Source organism: Cryptomeria japonica, chromosome 4, assembly GCF_030272615.1.
Source record: "Cryptomeria japonica chromosome 4, Sugi_1.0, whole genome shotgun sequence".
In the NCBI taxonomy this organism is placed as follows: domain Eukaryota; kingdom Viridiplantae; phylum Streptophyta; class Pinopsida; order Cupressales; family Cupressaceae; genus Cryptomeria; species Cryptomeria japonica.
Window position 1 is genome coordinate 70,491,287 of NC_081408.1, and position 27,923 is coordinate 70,519,209.

The 27,923-nt window shown below is 33.6% G+C and overlaps 1 protein-coding gene across 1 annotated transcript; it reads right to left on the reverse strand.

The window, feature by feature from the left end:
- Positions 1–22,392: 22,392 nt before the first annotated feature.
- LOC131077890 (probable inactive poly [ADP-ribose] polymerase SRO2) lies at positions 22,393–25,889 on the reverse strand. Its single transcript, XM_058015487.2, has 4 exons — positions 24,434–25,889; positions 23,856–24,100; positions 23,654–23,706; positions 22,393–22,821 (listed from the first exon to the last, which is right to left on the reverse strand). Exons 1-4 carry the CDS (start codon positions 25,417–25,419, stop codon positions 22,744–22,746), a joined length of 1,362 nt encoding a protein of 453 aa, XP_057871470.2. The 5' UTR covers positions 25,420–25,889; the 3' UTR covers positions 22,393–22,743.
- Between the last annotated feature and the right edge of the window lie 2,034 nt (positions 25,890–27,923).

Sequence of the window (27,923 nt, forward strand, 5' to 3'; positions counted from 1 at the left end):
TACAACTCCATTCTGTTGTGGTGTCCAAGGTGCTGATAGTTGTCTTCTGATTCCATTCACTTCACAGAATGCATTAAATTCCTTAGATGTAAATTCTCCTCCTTGATCTGATCTTAGACATTTGATTTTCTTACTGGTTTCATTCTCTACCATTGCTTTGAACTTCCCAAGTTCTTTTGATTTTTCTCTGAGAAAAGTAACCCAACACATTCTAGAATATTCATCAATGATTAGCATGAAATATCTATCACCTTGTAAACTTTTAGTTCTAGCTGGACCAAATAAATCAGTATGAATTAAGTCAAGAGAATTATTGGATTTTTGTGGAATACTTTTAAAAATAGCTCTAACTTGTTTTCCAAATTGACATTCCTTACATACTGGATTGCGAGGTTTAACAATCTTAGGTAAATCTCTAACTACCTTAGTAGTACTGATTTTTACCATGCAATCAAAATTTACATGACAGAGTCTCTTATGCCATAGCCAACTTTCATCAATATGAGAAATTAAGCATGTCTTTTCATTGTTATTCAAATGAAAGATGTTACCTCTAGTTTGATTATCGGTTGCAATTTCTAAACCAATTCTATTCATAATTTTGCATTTTCCATTCTTGAATTGTAACTAAAATCCTTTCTCAACTAATTCACCAACACTCAAAAGATTATGCTTTAAGCCTTCAACATAGTAAACATTGTCAGTATTATGCTTACCATCAAGAGATATTGTACCTTTACCTTTGATCAAACAAGCTTTATCATCTCCAAATCTCACTAGACCTCCATTATATTCTTGAAAAGTCAAGAATTTACTTTTATCACTAGTCATATGATGTGAGGACCCTTAATCAATGATCCATTCATCCTTAACTTCAATTTTAGTTTCACAGTAGGTGTTGGTTGATCTTCTGTTATAGTAACAAAGACCCATCCATTGTCTGTCAGATCCTCATTAGAATCACCAGTCACTCCTTCATTAGCAAGATAACAAGATTTGTCTTTATTCTTCTTAAATTTGTATGTCTGATATTCAGGGTTAGGCTTGTATGTTCTTCTAGCTTCTTCTCTTAGTCTAGCATTTCTATCAAGGCATCTTGAAGCCATATGACCAATCTTATTACATTTGAAACATTTAAAGGGTGCTTTACCTTCATACTTACTTCCAACTGGACCTTTAGGCATTTTTCTTGCAAATAGTGCTTCAAGTTCTTCAAGTTCTTTATTTTCTCTCCTCCATTCTTCATCTTGAAATAATGGTGCAGATGATGTTGATTCTTTAAAAGCTAAATTTGTCTTTATAGTAGCAACAAGACCAAATTCCTTAATTTCAAAAGCTGAAAGTTTTCCAATCAATGTATCCCTAGTTACTGATGTATTAGGCATTGTTCTTAACTCATTTATAGTAGTAACTTTCATTTTATATGTCGGTGGAAATCCTCTTAAAACTTTTGAAATAATTTCATCTTCACTTAAGGTTCCTCCACAACATTTAATACCCAAAACAATTTCATTAACTCTTTCCATAAAAGCAGAAATTCTTTCACCTTCTTCCATTTTTAGATTTTCATACCTGACCCAGAAGCTTTCAAGTTTTGCAATTTTGACAGTGGAATCTCCTTCATTTAGTGTTTCCAAATGATCCCAAATAGCTTTAGCAGTAGACCTATCTGATAATCCCATGATTTGCTAATCTGATAATATGCTCAAAAGTGCTTCTCTTGCTTTGCAATCATTTTCTTCATCTTTAGCCAAGGTTGGTGGATTAGGTTGATTCTAAGTAGGAGCAGCATTGCCATTCTTTGTAACTTCCCAGATGTCTTTTCCAATGCAATTTAAATGTGTCTTCATTTTGATCTTCCATATGCCATAGTTGGTTCCATCAAGTTTAGAACTGTCCTTCCTGAAATAGTTAGTAGACATTGGATCTCCTCAAGCTATTAAACTTTTGCAAAAAGAGGACTAGGCTTTGATACCAATTGCTAGGTCCTAGAGACAACTGAGAGGGGGGGGGGGGGGTGAATAAGTTTTCAAATAAATTCAAACCAAAAACAACTTAACCAACTTAATGGTTAATACTGGTAAACCAGTCTTTTATGCCCGTAGGCAGTTTTATTAGTTAATTGCAATACCGGTAAAGATTAATGCATGAAACAAAAAGACAAAGTCATCCACAACATATAACACCAATATTTGTACATGGAAACCATGTAAGGGGAAAAACCATGGTGGAAAACCTTACCCACAATCAGATGATACTACTATAGATAGTAAGTGTATACAAATGGGGTCTGGACATGCAGAAAGGCCAAGCGCTTAGAGCTCACTGCTCAAACACAAAATAGGAGTCACACTGACTACAATTGGATGGTTAAATCCAAAAAGGATGTACTGCTCAAATTAGCATCTTTCTATGTTGGATTCAGTATCAGTGTAGTTCTGATTGTCTTCACAAAAACTCTCCTTCAACCTTCAAATGATGTCTGTGTGTATAGCTCTTCTTATTCTCGCATATACCTTCACACAATTCTTTTTCGCATTCCACATTCGATCTTACAAGTAAAATCTTACATTTATATCATAACCTAAGACCAATTTTAGTAGGTCAACTGTAAAGGATATTACAATAAAATCAATTTACAAATAAAAAATATCCAATGCAATAACTGATTCAACATGTCGGGTTAATGAATTTACAACAATAATAAAACATCTCCATAGTGTGTCATGTTGATCTGGAAAAGATAAACTTGTTGGTGTATATCCTAGACCTATTTGTTGGTAACAACAAATATGCAAACACGAATATGCCATTCCAAGTGTCAATGTACTAGATACTGGTGACTGTACATAAGTTGCTTGCCGATGAATGTTGTTGATTCTCCAAAGTGTCAGAGTTGATAAGTGTTAGTATTTGTTGACATCAATGACAAAACCATACCAAAATACCAACAAAGTGAAATAATAAGAGAATGAGAGAGAAGAGACAGGGAGGGAGTCAAGGATAGATATGGAGTTAATGAAGGAATGAAAGGTAGAGAAGTTGGGAGAGGGGAGAGAGAAGTGAGAGAGACAAGAGAGGGATAGAGATAGGTCTAGAGTTTGGGGATGATAAAGAGAGTGAGATACATAGCTGAAGAATGCTAATAGGAACATATTGATTACTGAAATTTGACTAAATCTGAAATTTTATATGATCCTCTTAAAACTAGAATCTACATTATGAGTCCGATAGAGATGAAACCACTCTAAAACATCTTGCCAATATATACATGAAATATAACTTAAATGTTATATTTCATGTATATATTCTCCTTTGACGGTGGATATAAATTGTTCCCAGATTGGAAAATCTATACACTCACAAAACATTCACTTTGGACAATGCAAAGCATTTGGCGCATGCCAAATTTGGCACTTGCCAAATGCAAAAAAATGACTTTTCACATTTGGCGAGCCCCAAATTTGGTGTGCGCCAAATGTGAAAATTCAAAATTTTGCATTTAGCGAGTGCTATATTTGGTGCTCGCCAAATGGTTTGGATTGGAAACCACCAACCCCAAAGGGTTGGATGACCATTTTAGGCTTGAGACATGTTTTTATCAATAGATTAAAAAAATTAACAGATTTTTGGTCGTGGTCTCCATCAGGTTTGCACATGTTTCAATGAAACTTAAAAAAAAACCATAGAAACCTCAATCTCTCTCTTAACTATCCAAGAATTTAATTTTTTTCTCATTTTGATTTCATTAAGGCTTTAATCCATAATTTCTTTTGTTAGTGTGTCCATTTTTTGTCAAAAACCAACATGCACTATTTTGGGTATAGTTTTTTATAGGTTCATCGGATTTTGAAGAAACTTATATTTTTAGAAACTAGACTCCATTCTACACAATTTTAATTTTTTTATTTATTTTTGATTAGTTATCAAATATTTTAGAGGGATCACACTCAAATTTTTGTTTTCAGGATGTGTCCACTTTGAAAATTAGTAAAAAATTGTATACTCATTAAAAAATTAGATGAAAAATATGGCATAAACTAAAAGGTGTTAGATAATTTCTCACTGAAGCGATTTTAAAAATTCAAAAAAAAAGTTAACATTTTAGGGGGCTACAACAGACGCTATGTTATGTTTTTTGCATAAAAATAGGACCACTTTTTGTGGCCCCCCTTTTTGAAGCCCTTAATCTCCACCATTTAAAAAAAAAAATAGTAGTTTAGAAACTAGACTCGAAGAACTTTGACTCTTGTTCTTGTTGCATCTTCAAATTTGGAGTGTAACTATCTCCAATTTGTCATTGAAGTTCAGACTTTGCTGATTTTAGAAAAAAGGTGGCATCTTAAGACCCCCTTTTGGTACCACAACTTGGTGCACATACCCTGAGTAGAACTTATCTTAACAATGTTATCAAAATTCACATGACACATTCTCCTATGCCATAACCAACTTTCATCAATTTAAGCAATCAAACATCTTTTAGTGACATTATTTTAGTCAAAGATATTACTTTTAGTCTTTGTACCTGATGTAATGTCAATTTCGGAGCTACCCAAGACTCTACACTTTTAAATCTTCAATTGAAGATCATATCCTTTCTCAACCATTTGTCTAGCACTCAAAAGATTATGGTTAAGGCCTTCCACATACACAACATCATTAGTATTGTTCTTACCATCAAGAGAAATAAAACCTCTACCATAGATTATACCAACTTTGTCATCACCAAATTTCGCAACTCTTCCTTTATACTTCTCCATGCTCATTAAATAACTCTTATCACCTATCATATAATTAGAGCATCTACTGTCAATCACCCATTCATCTTTCTCTTCAACTTGTGCAACCAAAGCTCTTTCCACATTCATGCAACTAGCATAATCAGTAGGCATTGGATCATCTTCCTTGATAGAAATACACACCCATTAATTATCACTTGTATTTCCTTTATCTAATTCATCATATAACACCAAGACCTTCAAAATATCTTCTAAAATTTAGGATTGAAAGTTGTTCTAGGAACTCTTTCTGGACACCTTGAGGCAAAATGACCTATCAGCTTATTGTAAGAAAAACATTTAAGAGGCAACTTTCCTTCATACTTATCAGCTCCTTTTGGCAATCTCTTGGCAATAAGTGCTTCAATCTCCTCCATCTCTCGCTCTTCTTCTTCAATTTTGTTTCTCTCCTTTTTATATCTGGACATCCACCTTGAAGAAATTTCTCCCAGATCATCTCTACTTATCCTTTTCAGAAACAATGGCTTTGAATGCAGATTCTACCTTAGAAGAAGAATCACCAAATTCACTTAACTCAAAGACCGAAATATTACCAACCAACATGTCCCTGGTTATATTAGTCACGATCTGGATCTCGTCAGTAGCAATGACTTTATATTTGTAGGATGTAGGTAAGAATCTGAGAACCTTAGCAACAATCTCTAATTCTTCCAACTTCCCACCTACACAGCTAATATTACACACAAGTTCATTTGACTTCTACATAAAAGAAGTGTTGTTCTCATCTTCACCCATCCTTAACATCTCATACTTTCCTTTTAGGCTTTACAACTTACCAATCTTCACATAACTGTCACCTTCATACAAAGTTTCTAACTTCTTCCAAATCTCATGAATAGTCTGCAATTCCATAACATTTTTCATCTTAAAGTTAGTCAGAGCACTCAAGAATGCATTCTTAGCCATAATATTGCATTCAAATTCCCTTATCTCATCCGTAGTAGAAGGACCATTTGCAGAATTGGTATACTTGTTTTAAGTAATAGTTCAGTAAGATTCCCTAATGCATCTCAAGTGACACTAAATGCGATTGTTCCAAAGAGAGTAATCTGTGCCATCAAATCTCAAACTATCCTTCTTGTAGGTTGCCATCCCAAATCACCTCAAGCGGTTAAGCTTCTTTGGGGGAGCCTTCTCTGATAGCAATTGATGAAATAGATCTAGAAATAGGGAAGACAACTGAGAGGGGTCAGGGGTGAATCAGTTGTCTCCAAAACCTACACAACTTGAACTTAATCTTAAATCTTATAATTGAGTATGAAAACATGAATCAGAAACACATCAAGAACACACATAAAACCAAGATTTTTGACATGGAAAACCCAGTCAAGGGAAAAATCACACTGGAAAACTAGACACAATATGATTATACTCTGTTAGAAGTATAGAATTATTACAATGGGGAATGCACATGCATTTAGGCCCACTACCTAGAGCTCACTACTAAAAAACAACAAGGGCTACAACCTAGGAAAGGCTCTGTGCCTTACAAATAGATTGAATCACATCCAGAAGTAATGAACTAGAAAATAACACCTCCTTAATGCTTGGTTATAGTTCTAGTTAAGCACATAGCAACTTTCTCTTCTTCACACTTTTTCTGTACTTTTGAAAGATCAATACATTATTGGCTCACTTTCATCCACAACCACACTCAAACACAAAGATATTACATTTATTTATACATGACATAAACCTTTGAAAGATCAACAAGGTCGGCTCAACACACATAAAATAATTACAATGATATAGTTGTTGATCAGATACAAAATATCACATGTGGACCAAAACAATGTTGTCTAAGACATAGCATGGACCTAAAGAATCACCTCAAACATGCTACACCTCCAAAAAATATGCATTGAACATCCGCAACATGCTACAATCATCCTATTAGCCAAAAACATGAAGAGCACTAATGCACCAGAGCAAAATAATCAATCATGAGCTCAACAGTCAATGCAGACCACCAACACAAAAGGAACACGATCCAAAAGCATCATGAATTACCATAGCAACATCTTCACAAACATGAATTACTAGAATCACATGATTATTATACCAAACCTCAAGAACACTAGCTGCAATGATTATCAACCTCGAAAAATAACTTGTGGAGCTCAAAACTACGATCCACTTGAGTTGAAGATACACATCAACATTCCAAACATTTCTCCAAATTCGGAGATCAAGATATTACAATGCAGAGCAATGCAATTCAAATTACTAAATAGTGATTTAAATGTTTAATTATCCGAAAATTCAAGATGGAAGTAAAAATAAGGATTCAATGATAATTAGACACAAATTGAAATGGACTCCTCCTCAAGTGGGATGGATAAAAATTAGTTTTGATGGAGCAACTAAAGGAAATCTAGGTGAAGGGAATATGGGTTGTATTGTGAGGGATGAAGAAGGGGTAACAATTGTAGAAGAATTAGACTCTTTAGGAGTAACTACGAATAATATGGTGGATATTAGAGCTACATTTCTTGGGCTACAACTTGGTATCAAATTAAGAGCAAAGAAGATTCCCCTGGAAGGTGATTCTCAAATTGTAATTAATGGTATTTATAAAAATAGGTCACCTAATTGGTTGATGGTGGGATGGCTAAATCCAATCAAACAATTAATAATGAAGCTAGATGATTTTAAAATTAGTCATATCAATAGAGAAGGGAATGTTGAGAAAAATAGGATGGCAAAAAATGTAGTTAAAAATTACTAAATAATAGAGGGGGTTGAATACTTAAATGCCAAGATTAGGGTAGTTCGTTTGAGTAGATTTCAAATTCTCTAAGCGACGTTTAAACAAGGAACCATTTTTTTAAAAATATTTTCAATAATCTCGTTGAATTAATGAAAATATGGAAAGAAATCTCAAGGAAGGGAGATCTTGTCAGGATTGATGGGATAGAATATCCAAATAGATCAAGGATTCTTATTCACTCTTATAATGGATAATCGAAGGTGAGAGTTTGTTTTTAGAAGAGATTGTAAGAACATCCTTTAATGATTTATAGATGAGTTTGCATGAAGGCCACACACGTATTGAAGAAGATAGTGGTTTGGGGTATTGATGAGAGGAGGGATTTAATTAGCTAAAAAGAAAGTTTCTTGGCAGAGGAGAAATTTGGCAGAAATTTGCTATTCACAAAGTCAACCCAGAGAAGATGACATGTCCAAGGATAATCCTTGAAATCTAAGAGATCAAAAATTCATGATTGAAGATATGACAACAATATCATTAATCAATTCTTGGAAATGAAAGAACTACAACGCAGGTTGAGTGAAGCTTTATTAAATATAAAAGAGCATTGGAAACATCCAAAAGTTTTTGTTGTCTTAATTTTCCTATATTTTTCCTCTCCTAAAGATTTGACGAATATGTTGAAATGGAGACTCCAATAGTCTATTGGAAACTAGAAGGCATATAAACCTTTAAGGAGAAATAGGTGATAAGATATTGAGTACTATCTTGAGTTATAAATGTTTATAGTGAAAATGGATAACAACAATAATTGAAAGACTAAATGAATTCAACCACAAAACCCTAGCCTAACAACAACAAAGATCCACCATAACATATGAAGATTACCTAAGATAATGCAAATCAAATGAAATAACAAAGATTATACCATCACATGTCCAATAGGGTTTGAATCTCCATTCTTCCTATCTCCATTGATCTTGCTTGATATAATTGCTCTCAGATTTTATGTGCACAAGAGCTCAAGAAAGAACGAAAATGTGGTTGCAAGTAGGATCACATATGAAAGTTCAAAAGCATAGTGTAGTTTTGTAATCATCAGGGGCTTGACAATGAAGGAAGCATCTCCTTATATAGAAGACACTATATGAAATGGAGTGATAAGATTGAGAGGTGTAAAAGAGGTTGGCTATAATTAGAGGGTAGGTAAAGAAAATAAGAAAATAATGAAAGGGTAGGTATTGTAGGAATTAAGAGATGAATGACATGTGTCATGGGTAGAAAAGGTTAATGAATTAATTAAATAAATAAAGATTTAATTAATTAATAGAGGAAGTGGGATCAATTAAATAAATAAGATATTTATTTAATTTAGGAAAAGGGATAATTTAAATAAATAAAAGTATTTATTTAAATGAGAAATAAAGCTAGAAGAGGGTAAATGAATTAATTAAATAAATAAAGATTTATTTAATTAATAGATGAATTAGGCTTAAATAATTAATTAAATAAAGATATTTATTTAATTAGACTGGACAATTTTAGGTGTCTACATTTTGCCCCTCTTTGAGACAATGCAGCTTGTTGCATTGTTTCAAAGAAGATAATATGAACTGATAGAAAGTTGCCCCAAGATGGGAATGATATGCCCCCTCAAGAGATTGGATGAAAATATTTGAAAAGATCGCAGATAATCTCTCAATAAGAAAGAAAGGCTAGAAATGACTGATCGAATAAAGTGACAGAGTCACAAGATAAAGAAGACTGATTCCGAAAATGAGGGCTAGGGTAGTTTATAAGACAAACCACGAGGGGAATACATCCTCATTGTCATCCACACATCCAAGAGATCAAAGTGCAGAGAGAGAATAGAGCAGCAACAGTTAGCAGCGATGGCATTGGTTCATAGATTCGATCGCATTTGCCGATTTCAGAGGCCAGCAGATGCAAGAGAGTTGGTAAGTACCACAAAACCTCCTTGTACTTTGTTGCAATAAATGTTGTCATTAATGCATGCTAGGTAGAGAAATAAATGCATTTTAGAATATGTCAAACAAGGTCAAAAAAACACTTAGGCACGTCTGTGTTTGTGTCAGGTGCATCTGGGTTGGCTAGGCGCATTTGTGTTTGATATGAGCATGTTTGTGTTGTGCAGGTGCATTTGTGCTTATGTGAGCACGTCTGTGTAGAGCAGGCACGTATGTGCAATATGTAAGCGCATTGATGTAATGAAAGCGCATTTGTGTCTTCAAGGTCGAATTGGTAGTTCTGTGATGAACATATGTTGTCGATTGGATAAGTTGCTGAGAAGATTCACTCAAGCAAGTCCTCTAGGGAAGACTAGGATAGATCGAGGAACTTTGTGATGAACAGTAAGAACCAAGACATAGTACTTTGTGATGAACAGGAAGTACTAATACATAGTACTTTGTGATGATTAGGGAGTACTAATATGAGCAACACTTTGTGATGAACAGGGAGTGCAAAAACACATAGTACTTTGTGATGAACAAGAAGTACCACTAGGATAAACGAAAACAGTTTGTGATGAACAGTGAGTGTCACTAGGATAGAATACCATATGATAAATGTAAGCACTAGGATAAAGAGCAGCATTTTATGATGAACAGTGAATTCCAGTATGACTGACATGATTGATTTGCTTGACTGCAGGAGTATCTACCTATGCTGGAGTCATGGGAGAGATTCTCATCAACTCAGAGGTTACGACCAGAGCTGACTTTTGAGGACAGAGTCGCGCTTGAGGTTATGGGTCTGCGATTTATTCTGTATGTGCCTAAGTTTCAAGTGAACATGGGTTTGTTGACTGCTTTAGCTAAGAGATGGCACTCAAAGACTTGTAGTTTTCATTTTTCGATGGGTGATATGATAGTCAGCTTAGAGGATGTATATAGGATACTGAGGATACTGATCGATGGGAGTTAGTTCCTTACGATCGAGACGGAGATAGGGATGCACTGAGACGAGTGTTTCAGGATCCAGGATTGGAGATGAGGGCTGGACACATGGCATGGGACACAATGACATGGATTGGATTAGCATTACCAATAGTACTAGTAGGAGTGATCACTGGGTTCCTCTGTCCGGATAGGGGGACATGAGGATTGGCTGTGGGATGGGGGAGGACTATTCAATGCTATACAGAGGCTGAGATAGCACTGAGGGTAGGGAGGCAGACAAGAGAGGACATAGGAGACAAGAGAGATGATCTTGGGGCGGGTCCTTCCAAGGATCAGACTCTGTCGAGGCCAGGTGGCTCCAAGGGAGGGAGTTCATCATAGCCTAGAGGGCTCCCTATGTATCGGTTTTTGTATGATTTTATATGATGACACCTTTGGGTGATTGTAGCCATATTATTTTGACATCATTATATCATGACACTTATGATTATATATATATGAGATTCATCCTTGCGGCGGCTATATGCATGTGTACCTATGTGATGAGATGTTTCATGATGTATGTTTCTATGTGATGCTTATGATATGGATGTAAATATGTACATAACGAAATGCAATATTTTTGTTCTTTTATGTTTTTATATGTTTATGCAAATGTAAATGTGAATATATGAAATGCAGATGAATATGATAATGCAAATTATTATTTACATGATAAAAATGTAAGATTGTTAACATGTGTTGTGTGCAGGATGTGATGCAATTGTGATATATGTATGTATAAAATTCTTATATGTGATAATGTAGGTGCAACTACATGAAATGAAAATATTTTGGCGTGTCATTATACTCAGTCATGTGCAAGTAGGATACACAAACTCAAGAAGGACGATGGAGGTCAATCAAGAAAGGGGGATGGAAGATAGAAGATATGAAAGTGAAAAGAGCTTCTTGTGCGTTATCACCATTGAGCTTTAGTATGGAAAAATAGTTTATGACAATCGAGGCATATGTTCGACCCAGAAAGTCATTGTACCTATTTGCATGGAGATAAGACAGTCACAAACGAGGAATGCCCCAATTCACACTAGACTCACAGTGTCTTCATATCCTTGGACAAGTCATACCATTACTAAGAGACAATCCACAAACAACAAAAGAAAAATAGGTGACGATACCCCATCCTTGCCTTTCTAGTCAAAGACATCCTCGAGATAAAATCTCTAGTCAGAGACATCCTGGAAAAGCTAAAAGTCATGTCACTAGAAAAAAAGAAAAGAAAACCAAGACTCAACACCAACATCCACTGTAGTCCTCAAGTTTAGTGTCTCTTGTCACTTGTATAAGTCTTATTTGATTATGCTCACAATATTTACTTTCATAAAAAGGATAGATAGAATTGAACCATAATGTTGTTTGAGTCTGTTGAAAGATTTGATTTGTTGAAGTTCATTGTTTTTGTTGTACCTCATCTGAAACTGACCGAATCCATGCAACTGATACTTTATTGTGGAGAAGACGAAACTTTATTGTGGATTGGAGATGAAAATGTTGTTTTATTGTGGATTGTGCATGGATAGACTGAAGGAAACTAGAAGAAATTGTACTCCTCAGATCATGTGATGATCTGAGTTCCACACCCATTAGTAGACGTAGGAGTTGCCTTAGCCACATATAGGAGCTGATTTATTATGGATGGAAAGGTTGTGAAAAGGGACGTTGATTATGGGTGGATAACCAATCTTAGGTATATCAATGACAAGCCATGATGGGAATGGGTATGTTTATTAGGGATGGATAGGTTGTGAGTGTGTGCAAAGTGAAAGGATGAGATTGAATCCTGAAGGAGGGAGGATCAATGTCTCTACACATGACATTGGTGACCCATTTTTCACTATGGTACTTTCCCAGGGTGCCACCGAAGTGGTTTTCACCATTGGACAAAATGTTTTTCTATTTTTTTTTTTTTGTGTCACAAGGCGCCTATTTGCCAAGTTTTCACCAAGTAACAATTTTTTATGTTTTGTGATTTTTTTGTATTTTTGTATTTTTGTATTTTTTTGTATCTTGAATTAGGATACTCTGAAGAGCTATGTGTAAAACTTGTGAAGGTGCATGTTGTTGATAGGATCCTCCAAAGGTTCACCCTCTATGGTTGAGAGCTGATATGCACCAGATCCATATGCTACTATGATGATGTAAGGACCAAGCTAGTTTGGTTCGAACTTTCCCTTATTTTCTCTATCTTGCTGATTTTTAGGATGTTCTCTGAGAATTAAGTCACCTACCTCGAATGTATGAGGCTTTACCTTATGATTGTAACTACAACGTTCCTTGACTGAATGATGTGTAGCTTGAGTGACTGTCTTCCTTGATAAAGGAACTGAGATAGAATTACTAGTGTGTGAACTACGTAGGCCCATAACTGTGTCACCTAAAGAAGTTTGGGCATCCCCGATAACAAATTCCTTCAAGGAAGTTCCATTAAAGGTCCATGATGTATCGCCAGAAGGGAAAGGATGTGTGGAACAAGTAGATGAGTGATGAAGGCTTATGATTGTGAAAAGAAGTGTAAGTAGGATAACATGATGGAGACATAGGATCAACAAGTATGCTTCTTGACTTCCAATTGTAGAAATTTTGCCCCCAATTATTTTGATATTAGGGGAGATCAACTCTTTCTCTTTTTGCTTCATAGGACTTTTATCCTTGACTTTGATTTTTGCAGAGTCCAATAGCTTTTGATTTTGATTTGGAGTAAAGGACTTTTCTTTATTTTTGACTTTTAGATTTTTCTTTTTAAAGCGTGATTTTTGAACCCCAATGAGTAAGGGATTTTGTGATTCCTATTGATCCAAGTCTTGGAGAGGAGTGAAAATGGAATGAGTGGATGAAATGTTAAGGCTATGTGAGTTCTCAAGAGGGTTGGCAATACTCTCAATAGATTCTTTGTTGGAACCACTCTTAGGACTATTGATATCAAGAGATGCTTGCACCACTAGAGGAGATTCGCATTCAGACTTAGTAGCCACAACACTAGGTGGTTCACACCCAATTCCTTGAAAATTGTTTATAGATTGTTCCTGTCGAATGAATACCTTAGGAGATAGTGGGAGTTGATCAACATGAAAGATATATTCTCCACATCCCATGTCTTTAATCTTGAACTTTTCTTTGATCTCTTCTTGTGTTGATGTAGAAGCTTTCAAGGATTCTGGATCCACGTATGCTGAAGAAGGAACAACTTCATGATTGATTGGGATTATTATTTCTGATCTAGGTCATAGGTTATTGCAATATATAAACAGATTCGGGTCAGCTTTGAAGGTCACTTCAACTCCATTGTGTGGAAACTTGATGCATCAATGATATGTAGATGGGACTGCGCTCATTTCATGAGTCCATGGGCATCCTAGCAATATGTTGTATTTGAGATCAAGGTCTAGGACTTGACAAACTACATCCTTAGTAATTGGCCCAACTCTCAGGGGTAAGGGGATTGTGCCCTTGGATGAACGCTCTTCATCATCATATGCTTTGATGGTAATTTTGTTTGTAGCATTCAAAGCTTTGTCTGAATATCCCAATTGTTTAATAATGTTCAATGTATAAATGTTCAGACCTGCACCTCCATATAGCAGGACTCATTTTATTTGATGTTTGTGTATGAAGGTTTCAATGTGTAAAGGTGCATTATGTGGCTGAATTATGGAGGCATCATTGGCTTCCGTGAATGTAAGCGAGTGTGGAATGGAAAGGTATCCCACCATGGCTTGAAACTAGTCCACGTTCAAATCAATGGGGATGACAGTGTCTCTTAATATTTTGTCAAGAATAGCTTTATGTGCAGGGGATATGCGTAAGAGCCCGAGAATGGAGATAAGTGTGGGTGTCTTCCCTAACTATTTTACAAGGTCATACGTACTCAGGTTTGGTTGATGAGGAAGCGGTGTTTGTAGCTAGAGCACCTTGCAAAGTGAATTTACCTCAATGATTTGTAACATTACATTTAGAGGTAGGTTCAGAAGAAGATCCAATGCCTTTTAGGACAATCTTGGGTCTTTGGGTAGAATTCTCATGTGTTTTGTCCTTGATGATAATGGTAGAGACATAATTGTCCATTGAAATGTGATTGATAGTTGAATCATGGTTATAGGATGCTCTGGTATAGTTGGTCTGGTCATCTGTGGCTTTAGATTTTCCCTTGTCATGCTTTGGGAATGGTTCTTTAAACATCTCATGTTCTTGATTGGATGAGTGTCCTTCAATCTCAATGTCACCTTTATCAATAAGATCTTGTATGATGTTCTTTAGTCGATGACAATTTCCTATTTTATGTCCCTTGCTCTTATGAAATTCACAATATTCATCATCATTCCACCAATTTGGTTTCACCTTTGGCTCATATGGAGGTAAATCTAGAATTGTTATTATTTTGTTTGCCACTAGCTTCTTGAAAACTGACTCAAGTGGTTCTCCCAATGGGGTGTACTACCTTCATGATTTGGAAGTTGTTTGAGTATTCACTTGATTGTTTATAGAGCTTGATCTAGAAAAAATGATTTTGGATCGTACTGTATTGGCATCAACAACACCGTCATTAACTGTGTTCTTGTTTTTATTCCAAAATCTTGGCTTATCTTTTCCTTTAAATTCATCTTTGTTTTCTTTGAATATTTTGATGATTCCTTGCTCAATTAGGACCTTTTCTATTGCTAAGCCTTTTTCAATGACGTCCTTGAAAGTGGACAAACAAGCTTTTCTTAGATCATAACCAATGTCTTTGTGAACATTTTGGGTGAACATTTCTACCATTTGTTTATGTGGAATTTCACAAGAGCATCTACTGGCTAGATTCCTCCATCTTTGTAAAAATGATGAAGATTCTCCATCTTTTTGTTTGGTGTTACACAAAGTGGTGACTGATATATCTATCTCTATGTTGTATGAAAAATGTTGGATAAATGCCTCTGCTATGTCACCCCATGACTTAATACTAGGTGGAAGTTGGGAGAACCATTCCATAGCTTGATCACCTAAGCTTTGTGGGAATAATCTCATCAAATATGTCTCTTCTAGTGCTACCTCAATGCAAGCTATGAAAAACCATATTATGTGTGCTTTAGGATCCCCTTTTCCTCTATACTTATCAAAATTAGGTGTCACAAAGTGTGTAGGAAATGTAGGCATTGGAATGCTTTTGTCAAATGGATAGGGACATAGGTCTCTCATTGTGTATGTTGGCTTTGGTGTATTTATGTCCTCCATTTTCTTTTGTAAGTCCTTAATTTGCTGTTCCAAATTGTTCTTTGGTGGAGACCGACTTCTTGGACCATATCCCATGCATGAGCCACTAGGTGGAGGAGGAGCATGTTGCATATATGGATTGTATTGATCATACACATGTTCATATGGAGGAGGTCTATAATGATGATGCGTATGCGTATAAGGACCACTTGGTATAGAGTCATGGTGAGGAATGGAATATCTGCTTTGTCCATGTATACCATACTCTACTAGAGTGTCATGAGTTTGTTCTAGTGTGTTGCCCCCAAATTTGGTACGGGGTTTCCTTGTGTCCAAATTTTGAACATGTCTTTGGATATCCAATTGCTTTGGTGGTTGGTCCTTAGCATTGGTATGTGATTGAGCATATTTTTCTACATAAGACTTCCATAATGGTCTACAAAGGTGAGTATCATATGCTTGACCATGTGTGTATGGGACCTCTATTTTTTGAAACATAGATGATGGTGATTCAGGAACAAGATGTGGTCCTCTATTGCCTACACTATTAGGCCTCCTTTGATCCATGTTGGAGTGAGTTTGTTGCAAAGGTTGATTTTCCATTATTTGAGACATGTCAAAATCATGAGGGATATTGGCTCCACTTTGTGCCATCACTTGTAGGAAGTATTGTCTATCTCTCCTCATTATTTCCTCAACCAATCGATTGAAACATGGATCCATAATCGAGTCTTCCACTTCTGCTGAATGTACTGAAATGTTGTCCATATTGTCATTGTGTGTATCATTGTTGTTTATAGTATCCATGTTCTCAACATTTGGAATGTTTTTATAAGCATCCATGTCAGGTAAAGTAGTATGATAAAAATTGAAAAAGATATCATTGTCATACTCATAGGAACTCATGTTTGTGGACTCTTGAGCCTATTTAGCTTCTCTCCTAGATTTTTGGGAATGGGTTTCAACCATGAACTAGGTATTGACCAAGATATGTGAGACTAGATGAAAATGGAAAGAGTATGAAAGACCAAGAGTTGGATAAAATGTAAATGAATCTGAGGTGTACTTGCCATGTCCAATGTGTAAGACCAAGTATGTATGTAGTAGAGTAGGTATGTCTTCCAAAGATATGATAGTTTCTCTTGATGAGGTAACTTGACCTTGACTCTAAGTAAGACCAAATGAGACCCAAAGGTGATAGACCTTGATGAGGGACCACTTAGCAAAATGTTGTTGTATGTAGTGTGTTGACAAAGTATGATGAGGATAGGCAAGTGACCTTTTGACTCAAGTTTAGACAAATGTGAATGTAATGTAAGGTGTAAAGAAATGATGGACTTTGTGAGACCCAAAGATAGGCTGAATGATAGATGAAAATCTAGAGAAATAACTTAGGAAGCTCAAGAATTTTGAAACTGATTGCTCTTATTTGTTGGACTGTTAATTTTTCCAATTTGTGAAGTTGTTTGTTGTGACCAAATCTGAATTTTTGACTATTTTTTGTGACAAGAGGACACAATGTTGATGAGGACTCAATGTTCGCAAGTGTTTAGACTAAAAATGACTCAAAAAAACTGTGTTGTTTGATGTAATTGTTTTGCATACACTTGAAGACACAAAAGACACAATGTTTTGATGTTTTGTCTTGAATGTTTGATTGTTCAAAATAAGACAAGCACAATTCTTATGGTTGGCGAGGACAATAGTTGTTGATCCCACATAAGGCTACGCTATTAAGAGCAGATACTTAGATGCTTGATCCCACTAGTTCCACCCTCGACACTCACTTCTCGAGGTAGCCAAGCATCAGTCCCCATGAAAACTCCCCATGGTGAACTTTGTATCTCTACTAAGAACCGTATGTGTGTGGGCCGCTCCAAATGTCTGAACTCCTACCCCAACAACTAGAAGGATTTTGGCTTCTAAAATAAAAAGATGCTAGTAAGGGCATCTGCTCATGTGCCCATACATGCGGCACTTTCAACTCTGTAAATACAGAAGGCTCCCAACCGGTAGGGGTTACACCCTACAAATGATCAAATAAATTTGTTCAAACAGGTTTATGGGGAGACATAGTGTCGGTATGAACTAATTAGCACACGTTATCCATAGTTTTCACCATGAATATAGTTGTTTATAGTGGTTCGAAAGAGGTGAGTTTTCCTTGCTACCGCTTGGGTTGTTCTCTCCTCACTAGTAGTCCTAATGACCACACGGGGAGACAGGCCCTCTAAAAATGAAACAACAAGAGCCAATTGAAGTGTTTGATAATCTATAAAAACAAGGCACACAATAAAGATCAAAAGAGAATCCTTGTCAAGGTCTTCCAACAAATATTTGTTAGTAGTTTGGATTGTTTCAAATGATCACCCCTTCCTGCAAGCACACAAGTTAGGTAAATTTTAGATCCAAAAGACTTTGTGAAATAGGGCCTTCAACAATGCATTTTTTTTTACCAATTCAAAGATCTGATTCATCACAAAAAAAGAACACCTGTAAAATTTTAATAAATTTCCAGAAATGTAAGAAAATAATAAAAAATTGCTAATTTGCTCCAAAAATTAATTTTTTATGAAAAATCATAAAAAATTCATATAAAATGCAAAATGGATCCAAAAAATATGAAAGTTTTACTGAAAACTCTTGACGACCTTATAAACTTGCATAAAAAAATTCTTGCAAAATTTCTAAGCAGTTTGTGAGATATGAGCAAACTAATGCAAAACCCTAATTTTCAAAGATCTAATTTTTTAGGAATGTTTTTGCATCAAATTTAAAATAAAAAAGAATAGATCCTATGTACAATTTTGAGATATTTCCAAAAATTTAAGAAAATCCAAAAAATTTGCTAATTTTCTCTCAAAATTATTTTTTTTATGAAAAATCATTAAAAAATCATATAAAATGAAACCTTGATCGAAAAAATCTAAAATTTTTCCTAAACACCTGTGATAATTTTCCTAACTTGGTAAAAGAATTTTCTTCCAAAATTCGAAGCTGTTTGTGAGATCTGATCAAAATAATGAAAAACCCTAATTTTTAAAGATTCGATTTTTAGGGAAATATTTTGCATCAAAATTAAAATCACAAAGAACATATCATGTTTATAAATCAGAGAGATTTCCAAAAATACAAGAAAATCTAAAAAATTCAATAATTTGCTCTCAAAATTAATTTTTTATAAAAAATCATAAAAAATCATGGAAAATGCAAATGTACTCCAAAAATTCTGCATTTTGGATTGAGTTCTCTTAATATTGTCCTCAACCTGTAAACAAAGTTTGGTGCAAAAATTCTTAGTTATTTGTGAGATCAGATCAAATCTCTCTAAGATCTTGATTTTCTGTCCAAAACCCTAGCTGGACAAGGTTATTCTCCAAATTGGTTTACAAAACAACAATATAGGGTTAGAAAAAACTACAAAAAACATAGAACTAACAAAAATCCATGTCCCACTGGGCGTGCAAAAAATGTATACGGTGAAAATGGATACAACAATAATTGAAAGACTAAATGAATTAAACCATAAAACCCTAGCCTAACAACAACAAAGATCCACCATAACATATGAAGATTACCTAAGACAATGCAAATCAAATGAAATAACAAAGATTATACCATCACATATCCAATAGGGTTTGAATCTCCATTCTTCCTATCTCCATTGATCTTGCTTGATATATTTGCTCTTAGATTTTATGTGCACAAGAGCTCAACAAAGAACGGAAATGTGGTTGCAAGTAGGATCACATATGAAAGTTCAAAAGTGTAGTGTAGTCGAGTAATCATTGGGGGCTTGATAATGAAGGAAGCATCTCCTTATATAGAAGACACTATATGAAATGAAGGGATAAGATTGAGAGGTGTAAAAGTGGTCGGCTATGATTAGAGGGTAGGTAAAGAAAATAAGAAAATAATGAAAGGGTATGTAGTGTAGGAATTAAGAGATGAATGATATGTGTCATAGGTAGAAAAGGTTAATGAATCAATTAAATAAATAAAGATTTAATTTATTAATAGAGGAAGTAGGATCAATTAAATAAATAAGATATTTATTTAATTTAGGAAAAGGGATAATTTAAATAAATAAAAGTATTTATTTAAATGAGAAATAAAGATAGAAGAGGGTAAATGAATTAATTAAATAAACAAATACTCATTAGTTTTGCATGTGTTGAAATCTCTCCTAGGGGGGATTTTATAATGGTAGATCATAGACATCTCATGAATATAGATATTTCAATAATGTTTTTTGCCATTTATTTAAAAATAGGACTTAACAAGTCAATGGCTATGAATATTACCAAATAAGTGTTTAAGAAACATGTACTGGGTGGTTTAGATGATGTTCTAAGAAACTATGATAATTTTATGATTCCTGTGCCAGAGGATTTTGATAAGAAGAATGAAGAAGTTCCAAAACACCCAATAATTCTGATGAATGATGAGGAAGCTTACCAAGACAACAAAGATGCATCAATTAGGAATCTAAAGTTGCTAAAGAATTGGACGAATGTAGAGGAAAGTGCATATCTGGATTGGATTTCAAATTTCATTCGCTAGGAAGGTCTAGAGGAGCAATTTCAATGAGTAGAGGTGGAAAGAGAGAGTCCCATGGATGAGGACAAGATGGAAACTAAGGACAAAGGTTATAAAGAATGGGTGATTTTCTAGGATTGAATTTAGATATTATATAATTAATAGAAATGGTCTGGTATATTAGAATAGAGTAGCTAGAATAGTATGGAGTCTTTTTGAGGATAGACCAAGGTTTTTTCTATGTATATTAATTAAAGCTTTGAAGAGTGGGGGAAATCAGATATATTTACCTTTTAGTAATGCAAAGTAGTTATATGTAAATTTGTATTTTCTCTATAATTAAATGGGTACTGGCCCTTACTAGTAGTTTAATTATCAAAAGAAAAAAAAAATTTATGCAATCAACTCTTGTGTTGTTATGTGTAAGAATGTGTTTAGATTCAAATGTCATCCCATACCTACCAAACAAAATATTCTTGGTGGTTATCCATTTGAAGTCATTTTTCAACCTTTTACAAATTATAATTGCATTTTATAGCTAACATGGCCTCTCATATTTTATCTAATGAGAACATGACTAAATATGATCATCGAACAATAAAATTTAGGCTTTATTAATTATAGTTTTACTAGAACCACTCTTTGATTCAATAACACTAGTTTAAGTGGATTATATAATGATTCTAATGTGAAGATTTTGTTGATTAATTAATGCCAAAGAGATTTTTCCATAATAGAAAGGCTAAACCATTGGTGTGAGTTGTTAAAGGCATTAAAAGAATGACAATTGATCTCTACCATGTAAATAACCAAAACAATTGACAAACATCAAATGAAATAGTTAAAAATCATTCTAAGCTTTCCATTTTCAATTATTAATAGTAGATCATACAAGTTAAAATCTAAATTCATAATTGAATAGTTTATTATTCATGAGATCTTGAATAAATTTAAGATCTTTTTATAATGGTAGTAGTTTATGGAATGGTAGTAGTCTTTTACTTTTAACTAATACATATTTTTCTTTGAAAGAGTTAAAAGGGTTGTGGTATGAGAATTTGAATTTGAGAAGATTTTTACACTTAGCATGTTTGATTAAAAGGGGTTTTAAGAATTGGTAATATATATTTATTTTTAAAATGATAATTGATTGTGTGGGGTTTAAATTGAATATAACATTCATAAATTCTATTTTTTATATTATGCATGCAGAGATAGACATGACATTTATAGATCTACTAATAATTATGGGTTTTATCTTTTGAACATTGCAAGTTCATATTTGAATACTTTTTAGAGCAATCTAGACATAACATTTATAGATCTACTAAGAATATGAGCTATCTTAAACAAAATAAAATTCTGACATTATATTAGGTGCCTTGTCAAAATATTTAGATAAGCTCATTATAATGAAAATATTTAGCCATTCTATATCTTATAATCATGTGGTGTAAGTTTAATGTTCTAAAGGAAGCAAACAAAGGTTACAAATAAAAGAATGGAGTAGGTTGGTTTGTTTTCTTTTCTTGGAGAACAACAACAACAACCAAGTTGGATCTGCCAAGGAGGCAACTTTATGTTAGCTATTGGTGCCCCAATTTTTTGTGGGGCATAATAAAGATTCACTTCAAATTGTTTGCATTAATTTAACAATTGTTTTTCAAAAAAATTGAATCTGTGATTTCGTGAAAAATGTTAATTACCAACCTAAATTGGCTAACTATTTTGAAATTTGTGTGAATAAGGATTTTAAGTTTGTTTCACTAATAGATAATAAAAAAATTTCTTTCTAAACTCTTTTTCCATTGAAAAGTTTTATTATAAAAGTAATGTTCAGTGGCTTATTCATTGTAGTTGGGAATAGTCTTGAATAGCATCTGTTTGTGTATTTAGAAATATAATGACCTAAAATGAGTTAACATTTTAGCAGTAGTTATATATTTCAAAATATCTTCAAAATTTTATAACTTTTAAGAGATCACGGCTTCCTAGTCATTATAAAGTTTTGATATATCTAAATTAAATAAAAAATATTTACCCACAAGAATTAAACAATTTACATACAATAGATTCATAAAACTGTCCAACAATCAAAGATACATAAATTTCTGATCAAAAAAGATAATCAACCATTAGATTGCATCGCTCAAATTTAATTGCAAAACAAGTCATATGCAAAAGCATACTCAAAATAACAAAAAAAAACAGGGCTAGTCATTTCAAAATGTCACCCATGTCATCAGGAGTCAAAACCATGCCGCTAATCTGCTGCCCTATCCATCAAAACTAGTTAAAAATATTGCCTAAACCACATGAAGCTTGGCAACATACACTTAAAAATATATAATTTCCAAAAACGATGCATTATTATTCTCCAAGTTTGACTGAAAGTATGCCTTCTGTTTAAAGACACACGACCTCCATATAGCCTATATAGAGATCAAGTTTTGAGTCTCATAAATGAACGTTCAGCAACATTGTTTGACAATTTAATTATCATAGATTGGACCATTTTCACCACTCGTCAAAACTTTTCATTAATTGAAGTATGCACCTGACCTGATTTTTCATCCGAGGCAGGATAAGACGGCCGATCTCCATCCTATGTAACAATTCAAACAAATATCCTTCATAAGAAAAGTAAAATGAAACAGTAAAGTAAGTTGAAACAGTACCATAATAGATAATGATATACACCTACAGGGACAATAATAAATTATATACTCATCAATAAATCTATGTCAACCACAAGCGTGGTAAACATGTGCAAGCCGAAAATGATAAACATGGGCAAGCCGAAAATGGATTGATATTTGGGATGACACATATTCATCAGATATTAGCAGTAACAGTTAAGTCAAGATATAAGAGGACAGGAATCCCAGACATTACTTGTGGCACATGACACCAAAAGGAAATAGTATTACTAATCTTCAGGCACTGGATTTGAGAGTATGCGACAGACTTTGTGAAATCTTACACCGGAAAGTTGTGCTAGAAGGATATGTTTGAATCATAAAGAAGCTTCCTAAACAAGTATGACAGACAGTAATTTATTGTTACAATTTTCTTTCCAATGGAATCCAACCTTTCAAGAAGATCACTCTTTCTTTGCTGTTAAAAGGATTGATTATGGAGAGATTTAGAAGGTAATTAATAAATACAATCAAATGTACAATCTCATGGCTGCATAGCCTAGAGTGCACACAATACTATAGTTAAATTTGCACACAATACTATAGTTAAATTTGGGGTAATCGCAGGTTCATATCTTCTTGTAAGTAGACATTATCAATCTAACAAAAATATTATTAATTATATAGGCATTTTCTTGAAAGAAAACAAAGCCACCTAATTTTTACCCAACATCCCTCGCAAGGGGTCAACAAACATTGAGCTAGTTGGACAAAATAAGAAAAACAAAATAAACTTACACTGTCACGCATTAATCTTGCTTGTTGTCTTGCTTTCAATTTAGACCAATACTCTGCAAAATACAAACCGCAACATAAAGCAATCAAATATCTGCGGAATGCTACAAATAATTTCTTCCAACCAATCGCCCATTTCAATAAAGAGCAAATAACAAACAAAAAAAGCATTTCAAATTTGGGCACAAAGAGAAAAGAACATTACCCTGAAACCGTACTTGAGAAACCTTAAAGCTAACAACATATTCTGGCAAAATATGTGTGTTCATGTGTGTAGTCCAGACGATGTAACGCCTTGGATTAATAAGATCATCTATTCCGCTATCGAAATCTTTACTACTAGGATGACATTGCCGTGAGCCAGGTATCACCACCTCCGTATTCCCCAATATTACGCGACACAATAGCATGTGTTGTTCGCCGTTCTCGTCAATATCAGAGTATGCTACACTGCAATGTGCAAAACTAACATTCAGAAGACTGGAACAGAAACACTCTCTAGTGATATCCACAAGAACGCAAATCATTTGGTGCATCTATCAAGCAAATTATATTATTTATGCCAACACAAGCGGCGCAGATGCACAAACTATAAGATTTGTCAAATTGGGGGTGATTATGCGCACTGTACAATGCACAAATTATTTGCTGCATTGGCACCTAATATTGGGGGCTAACAAACATACATAACACAGTTTGAAAATATATAGCAGCAGAATCTAATTTTTTTTCAAAGCGTGGTATAACAAAAGAGAAAAACAAGAAAAACAAAAATCTCCTTACCTAACAAACGACCAATTTGCAGCTGCAAGGTAGACTCCATTACCAAAAACTGGACCACGTTTCGGGGTCACAGGCTGCACAAAACCATTCTTTATTATTCCACAGATGCCATCCCTCGAGGTTCCATGCCAGGCACACTGGACATTGGCATCACCCCCATTCTTTCTGGTAATGTTATGTACGTGCCCGTGAAAAGCATTCAATCTGGATTGCCCAACAACACTGCGATGCAGGTTGCGATAAATTGCAGTAACGGTTGTAAAAGTCGCTACCATTCTAAGACCCGCCATAAATTTGTTTCTCACATTCGCAAACTCCTGCTCATCTTCACCCAGTTTGATCAAATTATCTCCTGCGCCCTTAAAAGCCTCATTTGAAATGCAAACCCTAGCAGAAGTGGGGCCTTCAATGTCACACGAATCTGAATCACTAGAAACCAGCTCTGCTTGGACAGGTTTCGGATCTCTGTCAGTAACTACTATACAATTTTCAGGCTCAAAACCCTCATTTGAAGCGCAATGCCTATCACCCATTGGATCACAGAGAATTTTGGGGAAAAAGCATTTTCCATCAACATCTATCCAGGCAATGGATCTCTGGGCACCATCAATCAGATGAATCAGTAGCATATCGAGAAAATCCACCAGGCATGAAACCCCATCAATGGCCACTTCCACCACTGTCTTACCATCTTGGAACGCCTGCTTGAGGAGCACTGCAATTTCAGACGGGAAATCCATCCAGTCCCCCTCGTAGAAATACATAATGCGAGCTGGAATGCCGCTTTTTCTAAGATTATTATAATTTTCCACAATCCCATTACCATGGGAGCAGCACTTAACAAATCCACAAAGGATTTTTGCCCTCTTTGTAGGGGGCACCAATGACCACTTTTTAGCATTCATAAATGGGGTTACAGCCCGTTTTCGTTTCAATTTGGTTTTGTTGACCAATGATTGATAAAGAAGCTTTCCCGTGACATCCATTTTAAAGCAAAGAAAAGAAATGAAAACTGCAATATAAATTGCTATTTCTCTCCACTTACTACAGTGACTAGGCTCCAATGCCTAAACAAACCGGCACGACAACAATACTGAGGACAACAATACTGAGTGTTATACAATCTTATAGAAACAGAGCGTTCAAACAAATCTGAAATATAAACCGGACCTATATTTAAGAATAACCACTGTCGCCCAACAATACTGAGTGTTTTACAATCCTATAGAAACAGAGCGTTCAAACAAATCTGAGATATAAATCCGACCTGTATTTAAGAATAGCCACTGCCGCCCAACAATACTGAGTGTTTTACAATCCTATAGAAACAGAGCGTTCAAACAAATCTGAGATATAAACCCGACCTGTATTTAAGAATAACCACTGGCGCCCAAGTCACTCGGTGCCGTTTGCTTGGCGGTTTAATAGATTTGCTTGCCCAACAAGTAAAAAAGTTAATGGATGTCCCGATTTTATTGTCCAGCCGGTGGTCTCCCCATCATGCAACGGTCAAATTTACAATTTTTTATTCTTTTGCAGGTGTGAACCCCATTTGATCTTTAAACTACTTATGGTGCTTTTTTTTATTTCATAGGCTATTCGTGGTGGGAACTTTCACAATTCTTATATTTCATACACAATATATTAATCACGTTACAATACTACCTAGATCAACATCAACAAAACAACTGTAGCATATTTACAACAATTTTCATCACAATTGCATGTATTTTTAGGGTGTTTTTGATATTATCTATTTTCAAAAAAAAATCCATATATGTAAAAATAAAAGCAAAAATTTTATGTATGAAAAAAATTAAGGGATTTTATTTTAATATAGTTTATTTTTTAATTTTACTTTTTTGTCTTGTATTATTATTTAGGTTATAAAAAAAATTTCACTTTTAATTTTTTCAATCTTTTTATTTACCAAAGTCTAATTGTACAATTTCTAACATTATAAATTAGGAAAATTATTTTTTTGTACACTTATTGGCTAAATACAATTTAGCTATTATAAGCGGAATTTTAGGAAATCCAAAATAATTAGTTTTAATGGCAACTATATAGCCAGAAATATATGTAACTCCAGTTAATAAATTAAATCAACTTTGTCCATGTTAACAAATAATTATTTATTCATTGAAAGATCATTTAATTATAGAATAGATATATTTTACTTTACTTCAATTTAATTTTTTTACTTTACAATTTTTGAAAAATAATTTTAATTTATTTACATTGTTTACTCAAAAATTACTATTATTTATAGTTATTCAAAACTAAAATAATATAAATATTTAATAAAAAAAAGGGTTGTTTATATAGGAATAAAATATTTTTTAATTTTATCACATGAATCTAAAACATTTTATCATTTATAATCTTTTATTTTAATTTATATATTATGCTTTCTAATCAAATTCTAAAACATTTAAAATAATATTATAGATTCTAAAACTTTTATGTTCTTTACAATACCGAATATATCAATACTAATAAAATAATAATTGAATGCAAAATGTCTTTTCACCATGAATTAAAATCTCTTTACACTTTGAATATTACTCTAAAACTTCCTAAACCATTTCAGTCCACCAATCATAGTCGACTAGTCATTGCCTTTATCGTAGATTTAAGGCTTATATTCACTTGTTTATTCTTGTTATGTTTTTAAAAATGATTTAATTATAATCAAAATTAATTAAGATTTATTTTTATTTTTTAAATAATAATAATAAGTAAATTAAATTATGTTTCCCATTGTAATTAATAAGAATATGTTTAATTAATTGGAGTAAGGTTTAGAATTATTATTAAAATTATATGAGATTATTTTAATTAAATAACTATTTAATTTTAGGATTGAAAAATAGAAAAGATAAAATATAATTTATTAATTATTTTTTGAAATTTTAAAATAATAAGTAAAAATATTTTAATTAAATCTATTATAACTCAAATTCTAAATAATAATTATTTTAAATATTGTAATTTAAGAATTATTAATTTGTGTTATAAATTGGTGCTCATAACAACACCATCACCATTTGAGAAGAATCCATATTATTATTTATTTTTAATTCCATTGAACACAAATAGTTTTAAACACATATTATGTAATCAAAAAATATTAAAGAAACAATGTTAGAATTATTTTTTATTTTATAAATATAATTAGTTGGTGTTTTTAGAAACTAAATTATGATTCAATAAAAGGGTGTATATATTTAAATTTAGTTTTATAATAATAATAATAGATAATAGATAATGCAATATTATTTGCAATACAATTTAATATAAGTTCATAAATAGTTTAAACAATACAAAATCATATATATATATATATATATATATATATATATATATATAAAGACCTTGAATTGTTATTTAGTCCTCTTAAGAAGTCTTCATGCATTTTTCACTTATGCATGATCTAAAAGGCAAAAAGTAGTGTGTGCCTAATGGTTAAGTCATTTCTTACGGTCTT